General features: G+C 39.6%; 1 protein-coding gene across 1 annotated transcript in view; it reads right to left on the reverse strand.

Moving 5' to 3' along the window:
* Window positions 1-3346: 3346 nt before the first annotated feature.
* Window positions 3347-27236, reverse strand: part of CAPRIN1 (cell cycle associated protein 1) — a 43693-nt gene continuing 19803 nt past the window's right edge. Inside the window, exons 5-19 of the mRNA XM_051825901.2 lie at window positions 24413-24651; window positions 24235-24317; window positions 20649-20786; window positions 18187-18239; window positions 18023-18109; window positions 16332-16487; window positions 16143-16251; window positions 13980-14041; window positions 12694-12804; window positions 12297-12446; window positions 10948-11098; window positions 7764-7958; window positions 7194-7294; window positions 6752-6815; window positions 3347-5191 (exon numbers count right to left, since the gene is read on the reverse strand). Coding sequence (XP_051681861.2) covers window positions 5127-5191; window positions 6752-6815; window positions 7194-7294; window positions 7764-7958; window positions 10948-11098; window positions 12297-12446; window positions 12694-12804; window positions 13980-14041; window positions 16143-16251; window positions 16332-16487; window positions 18023-18109; window positions 18187-18239; window positions 20649-20786; window positions 24235-24317; window positions 24413-24651 — 1764 coding nt within the window. The 3' untranslated portion in view covers window positions 3347-5126. The remainder of the gene's footprint in view (window positions 5192-6751; window positions 6816-7193; window positions 7295-7763; window positions 7959-10947; window positions 11099-12296; window positions 12447-12693; window positions 12805-13979; window positions 14042-16142; window positions 16252-16331; window positions 16488-18022; window positions 18110-18186; window positions 18240-20648; window positions 20787-24234; window positions 24318-24412; window positions 24652-27236) is intronic.

Below are 27236 nucleotides of genomic sequence, written 5' to 3' on the forward strand. Positions count from 1 at the left end.
TTGGATACTAACAACTGAATGTCCAAGACAAATTCATTTTCCCTTCCCCAAATACAGTTCGATTCTATCACCACCCATCTAGTCCAACACCGGTTATCACGTTCTCTTCCAACTCAATGTCAATATGCCAGACGCTACACTGAGTTCACAAGGAGTCACCGAAATGTTGCGGCTCCTAGTGAAGCCTATGTAATTCTGGGTAAGTTTTAAATGCTATTAAGGAAAAGGCCAGTGCACAAAGAGCGATTAAATGTATCCAGGAGTGGACTGGAAAAGCAGGTGAGGTGGTGGCACTGGAGCAAGAGCTGTGACCAGAATGAAACCTGAGGATATTTGAGTTAAAAGCCTTCTCACGCCAAAGATATGCAAAGGCTCCAAGATGGTAAGACACTTGGCAAATCAGTGTGGCTAGAACACAGTGGGAAAGCAGGCCAGATAATGCTGGACATGCAGACCAAACTTCTAACTTTAGTTTTGATAGGAAACCACTGGAGTTTGAGCGATAGAAGAGTAACAAAACCCGATTTGCTGTCTTTTAAAAGGTTCCTCTGGCTGGTGTGCAAAATCTGTACCATGGGTTCAAGCATGAAGAACCATCACAGGGTACTGTAGTTGCCTGTTTTATCATGTTGTAGTGGTGGTGGTCCCAAGTTCTAGATGGCAAGACAGAGTTCAGGGTAGAACCACATGCATTTGCTGAAGGATTACAGGGTATGAAAGGAAATCAGATGGTACCCCAAAGGGCCTGTCCCCAGCAAAGATTTGAATGAAAAGCAGCTGGTGCAGCATCATCAAGAGGTTGATCTGGAATCCAGGTGTTGGCACTTGAGGGGTCTGGGGCCTAGAAATATTTAGGGGAGACTGAAAACACTGAACATACTCAAAATCATGGGATTGGGCAGATCATCTATGGAAGACTACAGCTAGAAATCAAGTCTGACAACCAAAACCTGGAGAAACTGGCAAAGGATAACTGAGGGAGTGGCTAGTGAAAGGAAATGTACAGATCCCATTCACCACCACCACCCACCTGTATGTTATAATCATGACTCATGCGGGCTACTCTAATAAGCCTCCTCTATCTCTTGCTCCATACATTTTATTCTGCATTCAATGTTCTTTAAATGGCAATAGGTTACTTCCATCCCCTCACTCCAAACAGTACACACACAGCTTAAAAACCAAGTTTCTAACTGTTCTGAAGAGACAAAACTTAACATGGAGTAGAACTACAAAGCTACCCAGTTAGCCCTTACCAGTTTCTCCACTCTACTAAACCTTGCTGTTTCCACTTCAAGCAGTTTCCTTAGTGATCAGGTCTTTGAATATGCTCTTCTCTTACCTGCCTAGTTTACTTCACATCCTTCAAACCTTAGTGCAATTATTCCTTCCAATGAAGCCTTTCCTGATCGTGTTCATATCCCATCAGTCATAGTCCTTACCACCAACTGCACTGCTCCATCACAGCATTTGCTATGCTCAATGAAAGCAGGAACGACAATGATTTTTGTCACCACTGAATGCCTAGTATTTTGGCATGATGCCAGCTAATTTGCTGAATGAAGCCTTAGTTCAGTGGCTTAAGTGTCTCCCAAACGGAAAGATGGTACTTCAAGAAAGGTAACAAAACAGTAAGCTAAAAACTCTCTCTTAACTAGACCAGAGACAAACTGCTGGTCTTGCACTGGACAAAGATCCAGCCTGTTGCACAAAATTAGGCTTCATTAGCACCTTGTTAAAGTAGGGTATGCTAATAGTACAGACTGAGAAAACACACTCAAGCCTTCTTAGAAGATGAAACTACCAGAGTCAAGCCTTTTCCTAAGTGGCATGTCTTTACTTGAGCTTCCCTGGATGGTACATAGAACTGAAGCAGACTTCGCTCAAGGACAACAAAGAATCAGGTTTTCATATAATTTAATCTACTGGAATTTGAAACATTCACTAATCTTTTCCAATGTTTGTAGAATTCAGAATAGGAAAAACTAGAGTTGAGCCTTAACAATTCACTTTCACTTTCCTCCATAAAAAGGAACAAGAGCTCAAAGAGTAATACTGATTTTTTCAAATGTAACTTAGTCAATAAAACTCAAAATGCTTTAATAAGAACTTCAATAGGATGCAGATTCAGGAGCTAAAAGTTAAAATGAAGGGTTTGAATTCAGTGCTTACCTGCATCCCCTTTCTCCTTATCAGATATATTATTGAAAATATGAGCGAAACACAGACTTCCTAAAACAGAAAGCCAACCGCTCAACTACCTTCTGCATTTTATGAACTGGTTATCAAATGAGCACCTCAGTTAAAAGTCTGACAACATTCACACATTCTCATGTCTCCGACAAGACTAGGTGGAAAAGCCTCCCACACAACAGATTACATGTGTGTGGAGACAAATGAACTGGAGAAACTACTTGATTTAAAAACAGGTGATGGACATTTGCTTTAATATCAAGATACAATGATTGGAAAAACTCTCCCATATTTTTAAGAATATTAGAATCTGGAAATAAAACTGCCCTAAACCAAGGTGATCAATGGCATTTTACCTTTACTAAAAAAACTTTGAAAAAGAAGTTTCATTATCCACATGAGATAATTATCATGTATGTACAAAAAGTATTTTATATGTGGTCTTGCTACACCAAGAGGCTACAGTGACAGGTGTGACAATCATCATGTCCTTCTAACTCTGCTAAAATGTGTATTTGATCAAACAAAAGGCCCTCAGCAACTAGGTCAAGCATTAACATACAGAATATTCAGTACCAAGATCTTAATGAGACTTTTTTTTTAAAAAGTTCTCTTCCCTGTAAAGAGATACTACTTTTTAAAAATATGATCTGAATTAAGACATAAAAGACTTACATTTAAACTGTGATGGTAGAATGAAAGAAAAATAGTACTTTGAAAAAGAACAAATGATTCTTTTAAAAAACATACACAGAATAATCAAACTACAAACATCTTTACAAATTCACAACATCTGCACTAATGCATAGAATCTGAAACCTAGAAGGCATTTCTCTCCCATCTCATCTCTGGAGTGATTCTTGTAGATCACTATATAAAGAACTTACAATTTTGATCTTAAATGTCATGAAATTATTTTCTACACAGATAAAAACTTAGTTTTATATAGGATCACAAGCACACATCATCTAGGGATTATTCACTAAACCACAAATATTTTATCCATCCCTCTAAGATACAGCTTACATATGGTTGTGGTACATCCCAGGCAGATGTCTAAAGCACGCAAGGGGAGGTGCTAGCAAAAGAAATACTCATTTGCCAAAGTAAACATATAACCCTTCCCATATGATGTACCACAACCACACATGAGGAAAGTCAAGAACTTCTTTTATTTTAAAATAAACATTGAAGATCCCCCATTTCCCACCACCCTACAAAATTTTTGAATGTGGAATGTTCAACAGCCTATCTATTTTAGTAGGTTACAAAACCAGCAAAAACTCCAGTTGTCTAATGATGAATGTTTGAGAATAGCTTTGTTTTTAAGTAGCTGAGCACCTACTGGAAAAATCCCTTAGCTAAAGGCTGAAAACAAATTTAACTTCTGCACAGAAAAGTAATTTCACAGCCTTTGCTTAATAGGTGGGATTGATTCTCCATGACGTCAAAGTGGAATGGGACAACAAGCAGCATTAAGTTCATAGGCACACTGAACTAGTGCTCAAACTGTTACCACAAATGCCAACACAGTACGTGTGGCTATAGCACTACTAAACTGTCCATCTCCATTATATTTGAGCTCTCCCTATACTATACCTAAGGGAAGATACCTCCACTTTGAATATAAATGCCTCCATGAGAAAAGGAGAATTCAGTTAGGGTTAAATTAGATAAAAGGTAAGTGCAAATACTATAGAAATAGCTGCTGGAAATAACCATAAAAATTTGTGACACTAACAATGCATGGGGTGAATCATAAAAGCTGCTAGCTGTTGAACACCAGCGTTTCAAGATACAACTTTTATAAACATGTTTTATTTGTTTTGCTTATACCATCAGAACTGAAGCTACTGACTGTCATCTCCCTTAAACAGGGAAATCAATCTAAAACACATACTGGTGCTTTTCAAAAGATAGCAATTTTAAAAGGGTGATAGCAGCAGGCATTTGGTATCTTTTTCTTTTAAAAACGATCAAGCTGCAGGAAAAACATGTGACCAAGAGTGTTATGATTATCCATTAGAGATTTTCATCAGTACCTGTACCAATTTAGGTGACAATACAGCAATATTCACGGATTAGTGACAATGTACATGTCATAAGGAATGATAAGAGTACCAATCCTTATAAAAGTCATTGTCTCAAAGAAATTGTTAAGTGTTCAAAAAGGAAATCTAAATACTTCACATTAAGTACAGAAGCGGCCATCCAGACTATATCCCATATTTGTTGCGTATCTTTAAGAGTGCCAATCAAAGCCTAATCTGTATTGACTTTATCTTACACAATATCAGCTATTAAAAAGCAATTTCTATGTGTTTTTAACCACTCGCTTGGCCAGATGAAAAGTGAGTACTGTGTCGAAGCTGGAAGCCAGCCTTACATGTGTGATTAAGGGCCCATGCATAATTTGCTAGGTAGCTAAACATTCAGTGCTCCAATTTAACATGAAAGCTGTGAAATGCAGCTGTTCTGCCAAACCAACACTCCGCTCCTTCCCTCTTCCTTTCAAGGAAAATATTTTAGCTTTGTCAATTACCACTGAATTAATTCTAGGGCTGATTTGTAGATTTTATCCAATGTCCAAAAAGTCAAACTTGTTTTTTCCAAGCCACTTCAAATAACTATGGAGATAATATCACCCCGTAAAGTATATTATGTTTTACTCCTAAGCAAGGGTGAGGAATCTGAGTATCATGTGCAAGGCTCAAGATGACGCTTAGGACAGAACATGCAGAGTAAAAATAGTTTCCTTCCATATCCAGGTAATATAAAGCTGACAATTGTAGTCCTGTCTTTATGGGATGAAAACAGTCCCTTTACAATGTTTCCTGAAAGGGAGAACAAATAGATAATAACTCTTCTGGTAACATATTATGGTACACTGGCCAGTGTGTTTTTGGCGATTAAACATAATCCTGTGAATCAGATTAATTCACTTGCTGAGTGTTCATTTGCGGCATCCCTCTGTTGGGTCTTGGGGGCCCTCCACGACCTAGAAGACAAAAATGGCATTTGATTTTTCTTTCAAATATTATTTGTTTTGCCTTCAAGCAGATTTCATCTGAAGTCAAGAAGCATGTGGGCAGCTTGTCACCACATTATTAGGTTTAAGAAGTCAATTCTTCAGTGTTCAAGTTTCACCTGTCCTGGAAGTGGTCATGCGCAAACTTGCTCATGTTCCCTAGCTAAAAGAAGAGTAGAGCTAATGGAGTATTCCACCAGTACTCATTCATTCATTCATTCAACAAGTATTTATTGAGTGCCCACTATGTGCCAGGCACCATCATCAGGCGTTGGGAATAGATACAGCAGTGAAGACAGACAAGGTACCTGCTCTCATGGAGCTTACATTCTAGTGTACACTCTAGCTTACATTTCAGTAGTAAATAACATCATACTATCAAAATTAATAAAAGCACCAGAATGAAAACAGACCTTATTACCTAAACTGTTAAAAAGAAACTACATAACATTCAAAATTGTATAATGACTTATAACAGATAAAATAACTTTTTACATGCTGTTAAAACAGATTGTAAGCTCTCAGTTAACTCAACTTTCATAGAATGCTACAAGGTGGGAAAGAAGAACACAACCCACATTCACATGCAAAAATCCTTTGATACTTCTAGTCAAGTCAGTAACTCCCAAGTGATCCATTACTTTAAAAAAAAAATGCACCTTTTTGCTGGCCAGTTCTACTAACATTCCAATCAATGTACTTTGTAATTCCTCCTTAATATACACTTTTAAACATGTTATGGGGAGGAAATCTAGTCAATATTTAGCCTCCCTCAGAGAACCATTTAGAGCTTCAGATTATATGAAATGCTAGCTCCAACTGTTAAAACAGGTTAACTTCCTGCCCAAATAGAAAGCACTTTTCCAACAGTAAAAGACAAAATGCTTTTTAAGTCTATAATCTTTAAATACACCTCAGTAAGTTAGTTGAACTTACAAGTCAGTAAGTTAGTAAGATTTTAGAGATTCTGTTTAAAAAGCAGAAATAACTTGGTATTTGTAATGCTAATAGTGGTCCAAAAGTCACTGAAATTTCAGTTAGTTCTATTACTTCTAAATGGTTCTCTAAATTTAACTATCGTTTATTACCTGGCCATTAAAGGGTTTCTGGTCCTAAAATATAAGATTCATGTTTCAAAAATGAAAGAGGAATAATAAATTTATATAAATGTTCAATCTCATTCCAAAAATGTCTTACAAAAATGTTTCAATAAGTACTTCCTAAAAACATTTACCAGGTTTTAGGACCTGAAAAATAATTTCCAGTTGGAAAAACACTTTTTCTGAGGAAGAGAAAATGTTCTAGTTTTCAAGACAGTTTATATTTTAACAGGGAAAGTCATTCAAAAATTAAATTTTGGGTTCAATATTAAGTTTTAGAAACAGCGCATTTCATTTAATCCCTAGCCACAAGTCTGGAAAAGATAAATGGGTTCCTAACATATAATCCACATGCAGACTATGAACAGCTCTTCCAAGGCCAGAACAGATGCTCCACTTAAGAGCTAGGATCACCACCACAAAATATTACCTCGTGGGGCTCCCCGTGGTCCACTCTGCCCAGAGCCTCGCTTGAAATTCTGCTGATATCCATCCTAAAAGACAAGCTAGTTAGTATTGGCAAGAAATGGCAATTTTTAAAAATGCTAACCCCTCTACCTCTATTCTTACACTATTCTTTGAGACATCTCAGCATACCACAGCTAAAAAAGTTACTCTGCAACTGATGTTTTTCTATTGTTCTCAAGAATCTTCAATGAGATATATTTTACTGTCCTTGAAAATTATTATTTCTAACAGACTTCATTAAATGAGTAGGCATCAACCTATGTTGAATACTAAGAAATGCAAAAGTCATCACTTTCTGTAATGAAACATCTTGGACCCCACAAAATTAACCCCAGAGCAACTGCAGCAGACCCTTCCATTGGTGTATTTAGGTCAGGTTTATATTTCAAAGCCACTTTACCTACCCGCTGATAGCCAGAGTAGTCCCGGGGAGCACTGAACTGAGACTGTGTATAACCACTGTTTGGAGTGTTAGAGAATGAAGGACGGTAACCATCATATCCTCCTAAAATTTAAGACAAGAAAATAAATAATTCTCTTATCTTCATAACGAATGTTTACTGTCTTATTAACAATGAAGGGAAGAACTGAAAAGTTCTGCACCAGGTTATTTTTCAAATTTCTAATTTCCTATCCTAATGCAATTGATTTATACATTTCTATTAGGTATTGACTGCCTAAGAATTTTCACTCACCTATGCACAAGCACAAACATAAAAAACCCATCCCTGTGAGATCTGGTAATATATAGATAACAATTATCCCTTAAGACACTAAGAGATACTGATTTGACAAAAGCAAAAATCTCCCACTTCATCATTCAAATATATCAAAACACACTTAAAAATGTACCTCAGAGGCTAATATAGACACATCTTTTCTCAAAACTATGACATTATCTCTATGTATTTTACAAATCATAGAAGAACTTGAAATTTTAAAAGATTAACAGAACTTGCTGTTTGTTTCTTTACCTCTGAATCCATTGGCAGGGCCCCGGTATCCGTTCATCAAGCCTCTAGCACCTCGGGAGCCTCCACGAGACACACCACGGCTGTTGTAGTAGGGCTGATTGCTACGTGGAAATCCACTGTTCTGCTGAGGAGGCTGCTGGTGGTTACCAGTCACCTGATGAGGCTGGTCCTGGGAACCATGGTAAGTGCCAACCACTATAAAAGAGAAAATATATACTGTAATTCACACACATATACATACATGTATACACACACACACACACACACACACAGCTGATTACCATTTTTCTCCCAACTGCTTTCTGGTTTTGCCTTTATGCAGTCTCCACAAAGTCTAATACAAAATTTAAATAAATTTGCACATTAACAATAGAAAAAATACGTTAATGAAATCCCTCCCTTTCTCCTATACAAAGATTAAGCTAAGGAGAGTAAAATTCTTCCAACAATAATCCCAAACTTTTGGAAAGCAGCATACACAATTCCATCCTTCCAAATGGATTTAAAAGACTGTACTACTGACATCTTCTCAAAAGATATCTAACTTTCAGTACAAGGGATCTACAATAATTCAGAGGCTTTCTTAAACACTTAGTACAATTGCTATTTTGTACCATTTCATTATAAAGCTCCTTGGTGGTAAAAGTTTTATTATTTTAAATTTCCCTTGGTACTTAGTCAAACACACAAAACCATGCTCTCAGAGTAGCTAAGCAGCGATATAGTAGAATATGCTGTAAATTACACTGCTGAATCAGCAGAGACCTTCAACTTAAAAGTCCTTTCTGCCTGATTCTATTTCAAATTCTTTTTTTATAAAACTAAATATTTATATTTAAAAAATATTTGTTTATTTATTCGAAAGAAAGAGAGGCAGAGACATTTTCCCTTTACTGCTGCAACCATCAGGGCTGGGCCAGGCCAGAGCTAGGAGACAGGAACGTCACCCAAATCTCCCATATGAGAGGCAAGGACTTAAACATTTGGGTCACCTGCTGCTGCTTTTCCCAGGTTCAAGAGTCCTGTCCATTTCTGTGTCCGCCCCAAGTGGAGGTTTTGGGCTGGCCAGTTATCTACTGACCACAGTTGCTGGGGGTGGGCCTTCCCTTTGTTCTACTACCTTTCTTACCTCTCAAAGGCACTTTGCAACACAGTTTTGTTTGGTTGCTTTTTTTCCCATGTGAATTATTAACAGAAATGCACCTTACTGTTTAATTTTTTAAAAGTTTCTGGGGGGAACAGGTGCTGTAGCTTAGGAGACTAAGCCTCTACCTATGGTGCTGACATCCCATATGGGATGCTGCTGCTCTTCTTCTGATCCAACTCTCTGCCTATGGTCTGGGAAAGGAGTAGAAGATGGCCCAAGAGTTTGGGCCCCTGCACCCGCATGGGAGACCAGGAAGAAGCTCCTGGCTCCGGCCTGGCCCAACTCTGGCTGTTGCAGCCATTTGGGGAGTGAACCAGTGGATGGGAGATATATCTCTCTAATTCTGCTTTTTAAATAAATCTTTTTGAAAAAATGACCACAGCCTACTTTGTGGAGAACAGGGTAGGCTAGAAGAGTTAAGACAACAAGTTTTGAAACCAGTACAAGGCCGGCGCCGCAGCTCACTAGGCTAATCCTCCACATGCGGCGCCGGTACTCCAGGTTCTAGTCCCGGTTGGGGTGCCGGTTCTGTCCCGGTTGCTCCTCTTCGAATCCAGCTCTTCGCTGTGGCCCAGGAAGGCAGTGGAGGATGGCCCAAGTGCTTGGGCTCTGCACCTGCATGGGAGACCAGGAGGAAGCACCTGGCTCCTGGCTTTAGATCGGTGCAGCGCCGGCCATAGCGGCCATTAGGGGAGTGAACCAATGGAAGGAAGACCTTTCTCTCTGTCTCTCTCTCTCTAACTCTGCCTGCCAAAAAAATAAAATAAAATAAAATCATGAAACCAGTACAATATTCCAGATGGGAAATGATGGCTGTCTAAATTAGTGTTAGAAAAAGGCAAGGAGTATGGGCTGATGCTACTTTCTTACTGGTAATATCTGTAAAATATTACTGTCAACTTTTATAATTTATATTTTGAGATGGCAACTGGTTCAAGCACTTCAATTAGAAAAGTGGAATACAAAAGCAAGAGTTTCAAATTAACTGGCACAAATGGCAAAATTCACCCAAAACAAATGACACATGGTAACTGCTTTTTATTTCACCACACTATCTTTTAAAAGAATGGCAAAAGTCAAAGACATAAAAGAGTGTCACAAGTCTCCAAATACTTCAGTTCCACAACCAATTTATGACTACATTAAGAAGCCTAAGACCACAAAACCCAGTTTCATCCTTTAGGGACTGAACACAGTACAACTAATAAATTTTTATCAGATTATGACTCATTCAACTTCCACATTCATTAGTGGTAACAACCACTACAGGAACAGGTTAAGAATTACTACTAAAAAGCTATAATGTTGATCCAGCTCTACCAAAAAATGAATAATTTAGAATTTTCAATTTTTAAGATGAGTCACATTAAACAAATGTGTTAACAGTTCCTCTGATTTCAGCAGAATGTTAGTTTGAGTTTCCAATTAAATTCCTCAGAATGAAATAATCAGAGACCTAAAGAAATTTCATGTCATATAAATGTAAGAAATTACAGTATCTCTGCCTACATTATTACTGTAAAAGATATGGTAACTGGTCCAATTACGATCTTACTTGCCAAAAAAGAATTTTGATTCAAACCAGTCCACCAACTGTAGCCACCATGAGATTTTCACAGAAGTTTTAATCAGTTTAAACTTCATGAAGCTTTACTAATCAGTACAACAATAACCAGACTAATTCCTACTGTTTCTTAACTTTATATAACTGACTCCTTCATATGATACTAGCTAGGAAGCTTCATCAATTAGCAATGTAAGGTTAAGTTTATCATGATTCAAATCACAAGTTTAATTTCAGAAAGATTATGTAACAAAGCCAAGATATTATGAAAGCTCAGTGACCAAAGGAAAAAGGGTTTAAGGCTTCACAAAAATTCACATAAAGTATGAAGTCAATTTAATTCACAATCAGTAATGAAAAATTCTTATGGTGTAATGCTAACACAAAAATCCTTAGGCACTGCCACTCTCAACTCTAATCTGTCAGTAATTGTGGAAAGCAAGAAGCCAACAAAGTGATGCTCACTTTCTTACCTGTTTGAAGCTGTTCTTGCTGAAGCTCTGTTTGTTCCACTTGGTGAGGCTGACTGGAAAAGCTCTGGTTGTAACTGGCTTGGTACTGATTTTGCTGTTTTAAAGTTTCTGGTTCATTAACAGGAGGAACAGGAGCATTCATATTGAACACCTTTAGGTGAATGAAGTCAATGATTAATTGATTCTTTTATTCCCTGTTTCAGCATGGCAGATCTCAACACTTACTTTGCTTCAAACATTAATGAAGAACATCACATAAGTTTCAAGCACAAACGTCATGCACTTTAATATGAGGAAAGATATTCATAGAGCATACAACTTATAAAGGCAGTACAACAATGTGCTGTGAAACAAAGTGGAGATTAAAAAAAAAAAAAACAACTAAAAACACAATCAGGAGTCCTGGGATTCTTTTATGTTTGAGAAATCTTTATAAAAGATGCAAACCCCTACTGGCGCCACAGCTCACTAGGTTAAGCCTCCACATGCAGCGCCGGCACCTCGGGTTCTAGTCCCGGTTGGGGCGCCAGATTCTGTCCCGGTTGCTTCTCTTCCAGTCCAGCTCTCTGCTCTGGCCCAGGAAGGCAGTGGAGGATGGCCCAAGTGCTTGGGCCCTGCACCCGCATGGGAGACCAGGAGGAAGCACCTGACTTCTGGCTTTGGATAGGCGCAGCACGCCGGCCTTAGCGGCCATTTCAGGGGTGAACCACAGAAGGAAGACCTCTCTCTCTAATTGTCTAACTCTGTCAAAAAAAAAAAAAAAAAAAAGATGCAGGCCCCTGATGTAATACCACTTGTAGAAATTTATTCTGTGGATTTAAATTTTCAGTTTAATGTTTAATTCATTTTCATTTTTACTCATATTTTAATCACAAGTTAGTATTTTAAGTATTTGATCTTGAACATTCCTCTGAACACTGAGTTCTTTCATAGATTATACAGTATTTTCACTATCACTATTTTACAGAAATTCTCCAATTTAAAAATGCTTGCTGAATAATCAGATGAAGTCCTTTGAAATACTTCAGCAAAATAAAAGGTCAAGCAAACAGGGCTGTCAAAAACTATTATATCTAGATAATGACTACTAGTATATGGATGTTTCAACAGTCTACTCTGTACACTTAAAATTTGTTAATCAAAGCAAAGAGCGAAACTACAAAATAAGATACAGCTACATTAACTCCTAAGACTCAAATTTAGGAATATTCAGTTTATATTCAATTAAATGCAATCTACAATTACAATAGATGCAGACGCAAGCCCAGTACAATGGAAACCTTTTGAGAATCTTGCTTGAGACACAATACACCCTAAGCACTTAATGTCAACTGAATTAATTTTCTTACCGTTTGCATGGATTGGAATGGAGCTGCATTTACATTGATTCCACTGCTATGTAAAGGTTTGCTTGTCCCAGCCTGGAACACTTGAGGCTGAGAAGCAGCAGGAAGGGAGGATGATGTTGTCGTCTGGTCTGTATTTAAAGAAATTGTTGCCTAAACACAAAGTGAATACATTCACTTTAGTGGTAAAGAAAATTCCCTTATGTATTAATAAACTCAACTATTTCATGAAACCAAAATAGGTCCAAAAAGAATAGTCACTATATATATATTATATATATACTATATATACACTATATATATAATATACATATATATTAAATGTAATATATCTCTGCCCCATTCATGAGTAGGAGCCTGGTATATATGTTTGTTTATATGGCCCAGTAACAGAACTTGCCTGAATCTGATCAATTGGTTCCTTTTGTGTTCGTTGTTCTGTAGCATGAGAAGGCTGGTACAAGGGTTGAGATGCTGTGTACCCCTCGCTTGTGGATGAAACCAAAGGAACCTAGACAGAAGAAAAGTCAAAGCTGCTTTCTTCTTGCAAAATTGACTGTTAGGATCAACACAGATAGAGCCGGGAAACAGTTAAGGAAGGGAGAAGTTAATGCTACCTTCTCTTTGAATAATTCAAATTGCTCTTTGAACTTGCAGACTATAAAGACTAACAATTACTAAAAATATGTATATTTTAAAATCTAAAGTTAAATTAACCCTAGTCCAGTTATAATACCCCCTTATCATTGTAAGATGGCAAATTGCATTAAATTTTAATTTTCTGGGCCCGGCGCTGTGTCGTAGTGGGTTAAAGCCCCAGCCTGCAGCACTGGCATCCCATATGGGCGTCGGTTCAGTTCTCAGCTGCTCCTCTTCTGATCCAGCTCTCTGCTACAGCCTGGGAAAGCAGCAGAAGATGGCGCAAGTCCTTGGGTCCCTGCACCCATGTGGGAGACCTGGAAGAAGCTCCTGGCTCCTGGCTTTGGATCAGCTCAGCTCTGGCCGTTGCGCTCATTTGGGGAGTGAACCAGAGGAATGGAAGCTCCCTTTCTCTCTCTGGTTCTACCTCTCTCTGTAACTCCTCTGTCTTCCAAAATAAATAATTCTTAAAAAAAATTTATTTTTCTGAAATGTCTTCTGCAATTCTGAGTTTGCAGTGTTTAAAAGCTTCCTTAATTATAATAAACTACTATAAATAAAAGAATTAACAAGAAAAAAGTTTTAAATCAAAAGGGAAAATATAGGCTGATAACTATCCAACCTAATGAACTTGCAACACAATTCTTGAATACTGGCCAAATTCATATCTAACTTTCATTAGTGGAGAAAAAGACCTAAGCACTGATTAAAAACAAACCTGAGGGGCCAGCGCTGAGGCACAGGTTAAGCCTCTGCCTGTGGCACCACTCAAGTCTTGGATGCTCCACTTTTGATATGGCTCCCTGCTAATATGCTTGGGAAAGCAGCGGGAGATGGCCTAAGTACTTGGGCCCCTACATCCACATGGGAGACTGGGAAGAAGCTCTTGGCTCCCTGCTTCAGATCAGTTCAGCTCCAGCTGAGCTCCAGTTGGGGAGTGAACCAGCGGATGGAAGACCTCTGTCTCTCCCTCTCTCTCTGTAGCTCTTGACTTTCAAATAAATAAATAAATAGAAACCAAAAAAAAATATTTTTAATCACTTTTACCTGTGTAGCTTCTGGTTGTACAGGAACCTGATTAGGTTGAGCAAGTCTAGATTCAGAATGAACTGCAAAATCAACCAAAAGATTATTATGCGAAACCAAATTTCTTGAGAAATATATAAGTATCATTTACTTGTTACAAAAGGCAAATTTCTATCACCAAATAATTTTAACAAAAAAGTTTCAGTGATTATAAAAATAAATTAGCTTTCAAGTTGGCATTTTGGTTTCCTGATAGTGATTATTAATTTACTCTTACAATTGTTTTCATTTTGTTTTCGAAGAGTAAAGATATATTAATGTGGAAGTGCTAACAAGGCAGTAGAGCACAACAGACAAGAATCCACGTCACTGTTATCCATAAGAACTAATTTTATATTCAAGACCTTAGATCAATAATAATTGTTAATATTTTAATGTAACTTTCAGTATAATTTCAAATGTTTCCATGGGAGGCAGGGGGAACTGTAAATATACTATTAAGCCTATATTCAAGTCAGTGTGTATCTTATTGGTAATTTCTACCCCTCTCCTAACTCTCTTCTCAACCATATTTAAGCATATAACCAAAATCTTTGGTAAGTCATGCAGAAATCACGTATTAATGGACTCAGCATCTCCTGACTAAACAGTCTTACAGATCATGTCAGTGTTACCTGTGTTCACTTTGGCACAATTGATTTACCTAACTATCTTACCAAATTAACTATGTTATTAAAATTGTTTTTATTCAACAACTTCTTTTATGGCATTTAAAATTATACAACATTAAATACATTACTTAATCTAGTTCCACTAACACTGACATATTCTGGGGGAAAAAAACCAAGAAGATTCAAAACTATTAATGGTCTTGCAGATAAAGTCCACTTGACCCAATACAAGGCACCAAGTCTGTTTAGTGCTGCTTCATCAAATAATGGTGAAAAACGAGCAGGAGACTAAAACTACAATTGTCTTGTAGCTTATCTGTTCCCCTTTCCTCGTATGCATTCCCTTACTCATTTCTTGATGTTTCTCATCTATTTAAGATAATAAAATGTTCATAAATTCTCCTGAAAAGTTACAAGCATCCAAAGAAAAAACACCTCTATTGATTTTATCCCTAGATTAATTGTGCACTTTAAAAGTCAAGCATGGGTGGGCGTTTAGCCTAGTGGTTAAGACGCCACTACCCTATATAGGAGTACCTGGGTTTGATACCCAGCTTTGGCTCCTGACTCCAGCTTCCTGCTAATGCAGTCCTTGAGAGGTAGCAGTGATGGCTCAAGTAACTGGATTCCTGCCAATCATGTGGGAGACCTGGATTGAGTTCCAGCTCCTGGCTTCAACTGCAGCCCAGCCCCATATGCGTACATATGGGGAGTGAACCAGTGGATAGCAGCGTGCTTTTTCTCTCTCTGCCTCTCAAATAAAGAAATAAAAAAAAAGTTTTATAAGTCAAGCAAAATTTCACTTATATAAATACTACAAAAGCAGGCAAAGCTGGTCTCTAGCATTAGAAGGAAGTAGTTACCACGGAATTAGGGGACATGGTAACTCGTGACTAAAAGGGAAAAGCAAGACAGGTTTCTGGGGTACTGATAATGTGCTATTTTGATTTGGGTGCTAGTGTAGTCACTTTGTGAAAACTCATAGAACTTGCATGCATTTTTCTGTATGCTAATAAAAGTTTTTAAAACTATAAACAGAACTCAAAGGAAAAAGATCAAATTAAGATACAAATGCCAAAGATAAGCACATAATCAAAGAGCAAACTTTGTATGTAAGAAAGCACTGGTCTCAGCTGACGCCGCAGCTCACTAGGCTAATCCTCTGCCTGCGGCACCGGCACCCCGGGTTCTAGTCCCGGTTGGGGTGCCGGATTCTGTCCCGGTTGTCCAGCTCTCTGCTGTGGCCCGGGAAGGCAGTGGAGGATGGCCCAAGTGCTTGGGCCCTGCATCCACATGGGAGACCAGGAGGAAGCACCTGGCACCTGGCTCCTGGCTTTGGATCGGCACAGTGTGCCGGCGTTAGCAGCCATTTTGGGGGGGGTGAACCAACAGAAGGAAGACCTTTCTAACTCTGCCTGTCAAAAAAAAAAAAAAAAAAAAAAAAAAAGGAAGAAAGCAAGCAAGCACTAGTCTCTACCCTTTCTCTCTTACATTAAATTGTACCATTACTAACCTGGAGGGCAAACCAGCTGGGGCATGTCCATGTTTTGGGTTGGATTCATAGGCTGTGCAGATACGATGGCAGGATCAAGGGTCTGGTTCTCAAAATCCAGCATTGAATCCTATGTTAAGATATAATGGAATTAGTTCAGTTTATTAAATTCTTAAATCTTCAATTAGGGTTTAATTAAAAAACACTTACCTGTATGAAATTATAGGGCCCCTGCATTTGTGCCATAAGATCTTGTACTCGCTGTCTTCTCACAAGGGGATCTGCCTGAGCCACAGGAGTCAAAGAGTGCGGCTCTGGTACTGAAGGAGATGCAGCCTGGGGCTGCTGCTGGAGTGAGTTTACCACCTAACGTGGGAGAAGTGGGAGGGAAAGGGAGAGAAAAGAGAAAAGAGCTCCATTCATTACTACTAAAACTGGTACCCACACTATGTAGGCCACCTATACTGTAAACAGAACAGGCTTTAATAGTGTTACCCAGGCCACAATCATGCCAAATTTAACATTTTGACCAGCAATGTCATTTTTTCAAGTATTCTCAATTCTTTGTATAGGTCACTATGTGGCTTTTCAGAGTTTACTTTACAGACTGCTTTCACACAGACTTCTTTCTAAAACAATGTGTTTTGCTTCAACCATTACATCTTCTAACTTGCCCTATCTCTGCTGGGAAGTCCTAATTTTTACTGGTATTCTTCTGTGCAGCTTTTACACCTGTGCAAGTCATATCTATCGAGTCTGAACAGGTAACCTTTCTTTGTTTATAAATAAGAGATTAAAAATTGCTCCTAAAGAAACTGGTGAACCATGAGAACCGATTAATTAGGCCTGCTATTGACTTGGGGATGCTCCAAAATTCCAAGGATCAGAGGTAGATAGCATGATAAAGGCTTACCTACCACAGAGTAAGAAGGAAACATACTGGCACAATGCTAGGTTCAGTAGTATGTTCTTCCCTCAAATAAGACACAAAGTACTTAACTACAAAGCAATGTTACATCTCAATATTTTCCTACTACACAATACATATCTTTCATTTCCAATGTTCCACAAAACATATGCTAAGGAGTAAGCATTGTGGGGTAGCAGGTAAAGCCATCACCTGCAACACCGGCATCCAAGCATCCAACATGGGCATTTTTGGACCCCTGTCACCTACTTAGAGGACCCAGACGAAGCTCCTGGCTTCTGGCTTCAGTCTAGCCCAGCCCTGGCCATTGCAGCCATTTGTGGAGTGAACCAAGATAGAAGTCCTTGCTCTCACTCCCCTCATCATTCCCCACTACCCCCCACCCTATAACTCTTTCAATAAATAAATAAAGAAATCTTTAAAAGAAAACATATGCTAGTAATTCATTTCTATTTCTCTATCCATGCTAACAAGTATCTTATTACCTAGATTGACCCTATGGATGGTCTGAGAGCAATCAATGGAGGAAAATATGAAGGGCGCCATTGAATTAGGGATAAGGATGTGAAAAAAAAAAGGCTTACTATAACTTGAGAGACAATAGCAAAAAACATTAGAGGAAGTCTAGAGCCTGGCAGCCAAAAGCACTACGCTAAGTAGGAGACACAAGGACTTTCCAATGCCACGCCACATGGTGGGTTTTGCTGAAGGCCATCTATGTGAGAGATCATTTTTTTCATACAGAGCTACTTGGTGTCAGAACAGAATACTTTGTGCAATTATTTAAATAACCATATTCGCAATGCAGCAATTCTATTAAGCACCTACAGGGATAAATAACAGTCTTATAAAATTAGTTTATAATTATAATAAATATATGTACTAATAACACAAAAGACTAACATTTTGTCCTCAGGAGAGACAAAAATTACAAAGACAAAAACGTCAACCTTGCAATAAAAAGTACTCTTACCTCGACCGTTTCAACTGTCCACTCATCTACCTGCTCCTTTTCACCACTGCTGAACTGTGTTTCTGCCATAAATTGTCTATTTACATACTGCAAAGCAAAATAAATGTTTGAGACATCTGTTTGAAAGGTAGAAAAGTAGAAGTTGCATTAAATCAAAGTCATACCTCTGTTGATTCAACTTCACTTTGTTCAGTGTATTCTTCTGCTGGCTCAGGTTCTAAGAGATTAAAAATCGATGCAAAACAGATTTTTGCGTCAGTGAAAGTACTCTACAATTGAAATGGTAGCTACCTGTCATTATTCCTTTGTCCAAACCCACAGAATGTACAATGCCAAAAGTGAGCCCTCAGGCTGGTGCTGTGGTATAGTGAGTTAAGCTGCAGCCTGCAGTACCGGAATCCTGTATGGGCGCTGGCTGAAGTCCTGGCTGCTCCACTTCAGAACCAGCTCCAAGCTAATGCACCTAAGGCAGCAGAAGACGGCCCAAGTCCTTCAGCCCCTGCACCCACGTGGGAGACCTGAATATTTCTGGCTTCGGCCTAGCCCAGGCCCAGCTGCTGTGGCCATCTGGGGAATAATCAGAAGATGGAAGATCCCCTCCCTGCCCCTTTCTGTAACTCTGCCTTTCAAATAAGTAAAATTTATTTTTTAAAATGAGCCTTAATGTAAACTACAGACTTTGAGTGATAATGACATACCACGGCCGGTTGATCAATTGTAATAAAAAGCACAACTCTGGTTAGGGATGCTGAGAACGAGGAAGGCTATGCAAGCATGGAAGTAGGGAGTATATGAGGAAATCGCCATACCTTCTGTTCAGTTTTGCTGTTTGCTTAAAACTGTCCTAAAAATACACTTTATTTGGGGTTGGCGTTCGGCCTAGCAGCCATAACACGGGTCAGGATGCCCACATGCCACATCAAAATGCCTGGGCTTCACTCACTGCTCGAGCTCTTAATTCTAGTTTCCCACTAGTTCAGAACCTGGGAGGCAGTGGTGATGACTGATGTAGCTGCCTTCCACATGGGAGACCTAAATTGAGTTCCCAGGTCCCAGCTCCAGCAGTGGAAGGCATCCAGAAAACAGCCGATCTCTCCTTTTCTAGTTCTCAAATTATTTTAAGAAAATGTTTTTTTCAAATACTTTTAAAAACTGTGCAAAAATGGAAAAAATCTTTTTTAAAATTAACAATTCAGTGAGTGGGAATTTAATGTAGTGGTCAAGATGGCTGTGGCCCACACAGGGACACCTGGGTTCAATTTCTGGCTCCAGTTCTTTACTCCAACTTCCCATCAATGCAGACCATGGGAGAAACAATGATGGCTCAAGTAACTGGGTTCCTGTTTCACAAGTGGATGTGTTCCCATGGCTCCGGCCCAGTCAGAGTGGGTGGCAGAGACACAGAGAAAACTGCCACCCACTGGTTCACTCCCTAAATGTCCCCCAAGAGTCATGTGGCAGAAGCTGGGAGCCAGGAACTCAATCCAGGCCTCACATATGGATGGCAGGAATCCAATTACATGAGACATCACTATTGCCTCCTTGGGGACACATTAGCAGGAAGCTGGAATCAGAGGCCAGGGATTCCCACGTGGAACCAACACAAGCCCAAGCACTTACTCTACAATAATATATTTAGAAAAATTTTTATGTTTATTCCAGAATAAATTTTATTCAACAGTATTATAGATTATGTATAATGTAAACAGAGCAACTACATTCAAATCCTTTATTCTTTTATGTAATAATGCAAGACAACATAGATTAAAATCTTACCAGTTCAATTTACTTCCTAAAGGTAGTAAAAAGGACAGCAAAGCGAGTGGGTGGGGGACAGCATTGCCTTATGTTTTTCCCCAACTCTTAAATTTCCACCAATGTGCAATCTTCCCTTTTGGGTTCAACCTAATAGCCAACACTTGTAAAATGTATACCACATACTAGGCACTGTATATATACTTCACATACTGAATTCCAAATGCGAAACCTGACTACAGAGAGCTTTAGTAATTTGCTCTAAGCGACATGGTTTGTAGTACTGAAGCAAAGACTTTACAGTCTGACTGTAGAACTCATGTTTTCAACCCCTTCAAAATTAGGCACCAATAATGCTTCCAATTGTACTCAACACGTTTACTCAACTTACAAGCTATAAAAGTAGTTGGTTTCCAATTAAATACTACTGTACTACTTACTAAAAATAATTAGAAAAGTCACCTTATCACTGAGGAATTTATAATTCAAAATTAGGGAGTTATAATCTTCCCATGATAAAAACAACTTACACTGTTCACACCACATACTGACATGGTAAATAAACAGCAGTCTACCTGGGCACATCACACAAAAATCTAACTGAAACTCCCTACAACTCGCCCTCACCCACCTCACACCCTGAAATACTGCATCAAGAAAACTGTCATTTTATTAACCATGATTAAAATCAGTAGGACAAATAACTGATAACATATTCTTGGTGTCAATTGTTGTGATATTTTTGATATTTTGTTATGGTTTAGTTTCTTTAAAAATCTAAGTGTACATATATAAGTAAATAAATGTATAGCTTAAACTTGTAGCAAAGTAATACTAGGACCCTAAAGCTCTTATCTACCTACATACTCACCAGTTTCAGCTACCTGGTCTTCAACTGTGGGTGCTGAGGCTGCCTCTTCTTCCTCACACAGCCCATTCTGGTGGTTGTGGGTGCTGTCAAAATAGTTTGACTGAAAAACACGCTCAACAATTTCCTTTAAAGCTTTATCTAAAAAAGAATATAAATTATAATGTTAGACTATATGACAATGCCTAGCTTAAAAAAGATTCAACAGTCTAGAAAATATTGTATTGAGAAAAACCCATCTAATCACTGCTTTTAAAACATATACACACATAAAAGATTAAATTTCGCTGAAGACTAGAATGACAGGAAACAAGAACCTGTTTAAACTTTATGTGTTTTATCATTCAAAATAAAAAGCTGACAACATTCATTCAATAAATATCACCCAACATAAACTATCTTTTGGGTAATGTACTAGACACTGGGGATACAGAAAGTTCTATAAAAATATACAGTAGGGGCCGGCGCTATAGCACAGCAGGTTAACACCTTGGCCTGAAGCACCGGCATCCCTTAAGGGTGCCGGATCAAGACCTGGCTGCTCCACTTCCGATCCAGCTCTCTGCTATAGCCTGGGAAAGCAGAAGATGGCCCAAGTCCTTGGGCCCCTGCACCCACGTAGGAAACCCAGGAGAAGCTCCTGGCTCCTGTCTTCAGATCGGCGCAGCTCCGGCCATTGCAGCCAATTGGGAAGTGAACCAAGAGATGCGAAACCACTATTTTTCTCTCTCTGCCTCTCCTCTGTGAAACTCAGAATTTCAAATAAATAAATAAAATTTTAAAATATATATATATATATTTATACAGTATTGTTGTGGTGTTGTGGCAATGCAGGTAAAGCTGTCTCCTACAGCTCCAGCATCCCATACGAGCACAAGTTCGAGTTCTGGCTGCTCTACTTCCGATCCAGCTCTCTGCTATAGCCTGGGAAAGCAGTTAGAACATGGCCCAAGTCCTTGGGCCCCTGCACCTGCATGGGAGAGCCAGAAGTTCCTGGCTCCTGGCTTCAGATCAGCACAGTTCCAGCCATTGTGGCCATTTCGGGAGTGAATCAGTAGTATATCCTGAGAGAATGATCATGGCTTAAGTACTTGGGTCCCTGTCATCCAGTGGGAGACTTAGATGAAGCTCCTGACTCTTGGCTTCTACCTTGCCAGCCCTGGCGGTTGTGGCCATGTAGAGAGTGAACCAGCGGACAGATCTGTTTGTCTCTGTCTCTCTCTGCCTCTGTAACTCTGCCTTTCAAATAAATAAATAAATCTTAAAAAAAATCTCTTTGGAAAAGATCTATTATTTCCCCCCTAAGCTTCATCTGACAGAACAAGTATCAAATACAAAGATAGTAAAAATTACATTTGTGGAAAGGAAGACCGAGAGGTATAAGGCATTAGAACATCAAGGTGAGATCACACAAGGCTTTGCTGGAGTAGGTACTACTAGAGCTGACACCAAAGATGAGAAGAGGGGAGCAAAAGTGTTTCAAGGAAGAGAAAACAGAATTTACAAAGTCCTGAACAAAGAAGGTTGTCAAATACAAGGAACGGAAAGGATGCCACAATGGATGAAGCACAAAGAATAAAAAAAGGATAGGGAAAGATGAAGCTGCAGAGATCCTGAAAGGCCAGACCAAGAATGGCCTTATAGTTAAGGTGCATGTAAAACAGAACTGAGGGGCTGGCACTGTGGTATAGCAGGTAAAACCACTGCCTGCAGTGCCAGCATCCCATATGGGTGCCGGTTGGAGTCCCAGCTGCTGCTCCACTTCCAATCCAGCTCTCTGCTATGGCCTGGGAAAGCAGTACAAGATGGCCCAGGTCCTTGTGCCCCTGCACCCGCGTGGGAGACCTGGAAGAAGCTCCTGGCTCCTGTCTTCAGATCGGCACAGCTCTGGCCGTTGCGGCCAGTTGGGAAGTAAACCAGCGGATGGAAGACCTCTCTCTCTCTCTCTCTCTCTCTCTCTCTACCTCTCTACCTCTCTGTAACTCTGCCCTTCAAATAAATAAATAAATCTTAAGAAAAAAATGAAATGAAGCCATTAAAAGATGTTAAAACCGGACAGAGAGCAGACTCAATAAAGTGACTGTTATCAGACAAAAGTAACATCAACAAATATTTATAAGGCAAATAAAATAGAATTTGGTATAGTAAGGTAGGAGGCACATAAAGAATTACTCTCAATTTTCTGGCCTTGTGGAGGAGATACATAGCAGAGTCATTCTCTGAGGTCACTGTACAAAAAAATAAAACTTCAGACTCCATACTGTACCAAAGTATCATAGAATTAATCCTATTACCAACAGCTCTTTAAATGATGAACAGTTCATATTTTTCCTTACTTTACTTCAGACTCAGAACTGTTTTCAAAAACTTAAGACAAATCTAAATGTACATAAAATAAAAACACTCATTTGGATACTTAGTACCTTTCCATTAGCTATAAAAATGTTACATTCCTCAGATGTAGGAACAAGGCAAAAAATAACAATACAAAGTACAAGCTTAGAGGTTTAATCCTAGTTACTCCTCAATAATGCTTATAAAATCTTAATCACAAAACATAAAACTACTCTTGTAAGTTAATAAGCTTATACACACATAAATTATCTCCTCATCTCAAAATGGTAAATTCAACACACATTTATAACATAACCAAAAGCAAAAAGCAAAATATTTTTATAAGGAAACATGGACCCCAATAAAAGTTAACAAGCCAAGAAAATGATATCTCACATGAAAATCATTACCATTTCATTTGATTTACCCAGTTTCTTAAAGCAAATCTTATTTCAAATTTTGCTATTTAACCTAAATAAATAGAGCAAGGTATAAAATCATAAACTTTTACCTTAATATGTTCAAAAATCTATCTAATTCAACCTTTTAAGTGACAAAGGTAAGAATCTATTCCCAGCCAGCACTGTGGCGCAGCAGATTTAAGCCCACCTGCAGTGCCAGCATCCCATATCTGCATCAGCTCTAGCCCTGGCTGCCCCACTTTCAATCTATCTCTCAGCTATGACCTGGGAATGCAGCAGCAGATGGCCCAAGTCCTTGGGCTTCTGTACCCGCGTGGGAGACCAGTAGATCGAAGACCCCCCGCCCCCGCCTTTCCTTCTATCTCTGTGTAAATCTGACTTTCAAATAAAAATAAATAAATCTTTTTAAAAAATGACTTTTAAGTAGAAAAACTAATTTTTAAGGATTCTTTAAAGATTTATTTATTTGAAAGAGTTACACAGAGAAGGAGAGGGAGACAAAGAGAGAGAGGTCTTCTATCTGAGGGTTCACTACCCAGATGGCTGCAACAGCCGGAGCTGCACTCATCCGAAGCCAGGATTCAGGAGCTTCTTCCCAGTTTCCCACGCAGGTGCAGAGGCCCAAGCACTTGAGCCATCTTCCACCGCTTTTCCAGGCCATAGCAGAGAGCTAGATTGGAAGTGGAGCAGCTGGGTCTCAAATCGGCACCCATATGGGATGCTGGCACTGCAGGCGGTGGCTTTACCTGCTACACCACAGCGCCGGGCTCCCTCCCCCCTTTTTTTATTTAAAGATTCTGACTTACAAAATCAAACTTATCTGTAATACTCACAAGTTGTTCCACATACAGATTTTTCCTTCCCCTCCAGCAAGTCCCACAGATGAATGGAGGCATGTTCATACTGCTCGTTCAACCTTATAACAATAATAATTTAACAGCGTATTAATTACCTTCTAGTAGTCAACTTCAGACATGTTTAGAAAATTTGTATTATCAAATACCACTATACCTCAAGCTCATGTCCCGTTCAGGGTCTACCAACTTGTAGAAGTCATCCAATAGAGACAATTCCTCCTCAGACAATATTGGCACTCCATTAAAACCTTGTTTCAAGTCAGTTCGCACTTCATCATCTCCCAATTTGTCCAAAACATATTGCAATTCAAGTATAGTTTTTAAACGCTTCTGTTCAGCTTCTTCTCTCATAAGTTGTTCCCGACGAGCTGTCTTCTTTATTGTTTTCTGAATCTGCATAAGAATATAAACATAAGATATTCAAAGTTCTAACTTTTAAGTACTCCTACTGACTCACAGAGTCAGCACACTCCAGAACAATACACTTCTGATATGGGAAAGGTATTACAATATACTGAAAACAGTGACTAACACTGATTTGTTTTTATGAATAACAGCATGCTGCCAGGCATAAACATAGTGTTTTTCCCAGTGGTCTTGTCTACCTTGGGAAGTCTGAAAGGATAACTTCACCTAAACGCAAGTATTTCTACCTTCCTTATTTTTAGCCATCAGTCTGGGGATGGAAAGGTCAGTCTTTCAGAGAGCCATGGTTATGCTTTTACCCTTCCTCAAGTTCAGTAGGATGAACTGAGAGAAAGACAAAGAGACACAAATGAAACCTATAAAAGAAGGAATGGGGAAAGCAAACCTGAAGGAGTGAAGGTTGCAATAACTAGACATCTACATTGGCACCAGAGTGGGTACACAGTATTTTAGCAACAAATGACAAATAATATATATGAGTAGAGAGAGACCTAAGTGAGAGTCTTAAGGGAAGCTTTCAAGAAAGAGACATCTAAGATAGATTATCTTAGAGGAGCGTAGTTTAAAGGTAGGGAGCTTTTTATAGGTAGCTAGAGGCAAGAAACAGAAAAAGAGGCATGAATGTGAAAGGAAGTAAAAAACGCAAAAGAAATAATAGAGAGTAACTTTAGAGAAGTGAGGATTTGACCTAGTTGTTAAGATGTCCATGTCCTATGCCAGAGTGCCAGGATTCAATTTACAGCACCAGCTCCTAACTCCAGATTCCTGTCAAAGACAACTGAGAGGCAACGTAATAAGCTTCCTGTCTCACACAGGAGATCCAGATTGTGTTCCCAGCTCCTGACTCCAATTCCAACCCAACCCCAACTGTTGCAGGCCTTTGAGAGTGAGCCAAAAAATAAGGGTTCTAACAAACAGGTTCTTTTTTTTAAAAAAAGGAAGCCACTTTAGATTACATGAATAGTTCAAAGAGAAAAAGAAGATGAGAGGATGGAACTAAACTGAAGAAACCTTGAATAAAAATTAAAAAGTTGATGGGGGCCGGCACTGTGGCTCAGCGGGTTAACGCCCTGGCCTGAAGCGCCAGCATCCCATATGGGCGCCAGTTCGAGACCAGGCTGCTCCACTTCCTGTCCAGCTCTCTGTTGTGGTCTGGGAAAGCAGTGGAGGATGCCCCAAGTCCTTGGGCCCCTGCAACTGCATGGGAGACCAGGAAGAAGCTCTTGGCTCCTGGCTTCGAATCGGCGTAGCTCCAGCCATTGCGGCCATCTGTGGAGTGAACCATCAGATAGAAGACCTCTCTCTCTCTCTCTCTCTCTCCCTGCCTCGCCTCTCTCTGCGTTAACTCTTTCAAGTAAAATAAATAAGTATTTTTAAAAAATTAAAAAGTTGTTCAATAATTGTGGAAAGTTTATCAGAGGCTCACAGTTAAATAAAAGCATTGCCAAAGAAGTTAAAAAACCAAACAAAAGCTCCTAAAAACACTAAAGTTCTAAAATAGAAGCAAAAGAGGATACAGGATCTTTACTAACAGTCACAGTAGCATCAGAAATAGGTATCACAGTAACCCTGCGTTTATGACCCATGTTCAAGTTGAGCAGGGTTCAAGCCTGAAGCTCTGACCTAAGTGAAACAAATCCCTATCTGGATGCTGTGGTCGGAACATGTCCTCCACAATTCGTATGAAAGAAACCGAATCATAGGCCGGCACCGCGGCTCACTAGGCTAATCCTCCGCCTTGCAGTGCTGGCACACCGGGTTCTAGTCCCGGTCGGGGCGCCGGATTCTGTCCAGGTTGCCCCCCTTCCAGGCCAGCTCTCTGTTGTGGGCCGGGAGTGCAGTGGAGGATGGCCCAAGTGCTTGGGCCCTGCACCCCATGGGAGACCAGGAGAAGCACCTGGCTCCTGCCTTCGGATCGGCGCAGTGCGCCAGCCGCGGTGGCCATTGGAGGGTGAACCAACGGCAAAGACCTTTCTCTCTGTCCATCTGCCTGTGAGAGGGGAGGGGAGGGGAGGGGAGGGGAGGGGAGGGGAGGGGAGGGGAGGGGAGGGGAGGGGAGGGGAGGGGAGGGGAGGGGAGGGGAGGGGAGGGGAGGGGAGGGGAGGGGAGAAACCGAATCCTCACAGTGCAAGAGTGGTGGGAAGTAGAGCCTTTTGGGAGGTGCTTAGGTCAAAAGGGCTCCATTGTAATAAATGGAGTAACGCCACCAAAAGGGGGCGGGCCTTACGGAAGTGGGTCTGCTGTCTCTTGACCTTCCATAGTCTACCATGCAAGGATGCCAAAAGAAGGCCCTTGGCATATGCTGATGCCTTCATCTTCCCAGTGCCGCCAGAACAGAGAAATGTGTTCTTTATAACTTAATCAATATTAGATACCGTTACAGCAGCACAAAATAGACTAAAACTGGGTATTAATTATCTTTTTTGCTTTTCAGGCAAATTATCAACATTTTCCTCCTTTAATTACATAAAATAAATAATAGTAACATTAACTGCTTGAAATATATTGGCTATGCATCAAATACTGTTCCAAGTACAATCCTGAGGGAGGTA

This window comes from Oryctolagus cuniculus, chromosome 1 (assembly GCF_051225735.1).
Source record: "Oryctolagus cuniculus isolate XC-2025 breed Fujian yellow rabbit chromosome 1, ASM5122573v1, whole genome shotgun sequence".
NCBI lineage: Eukaryota > Metazoa > Chordata > Mammalia > Lagomorpha > Leporidae > Oryctolagus > Oryctolagus cuniculus.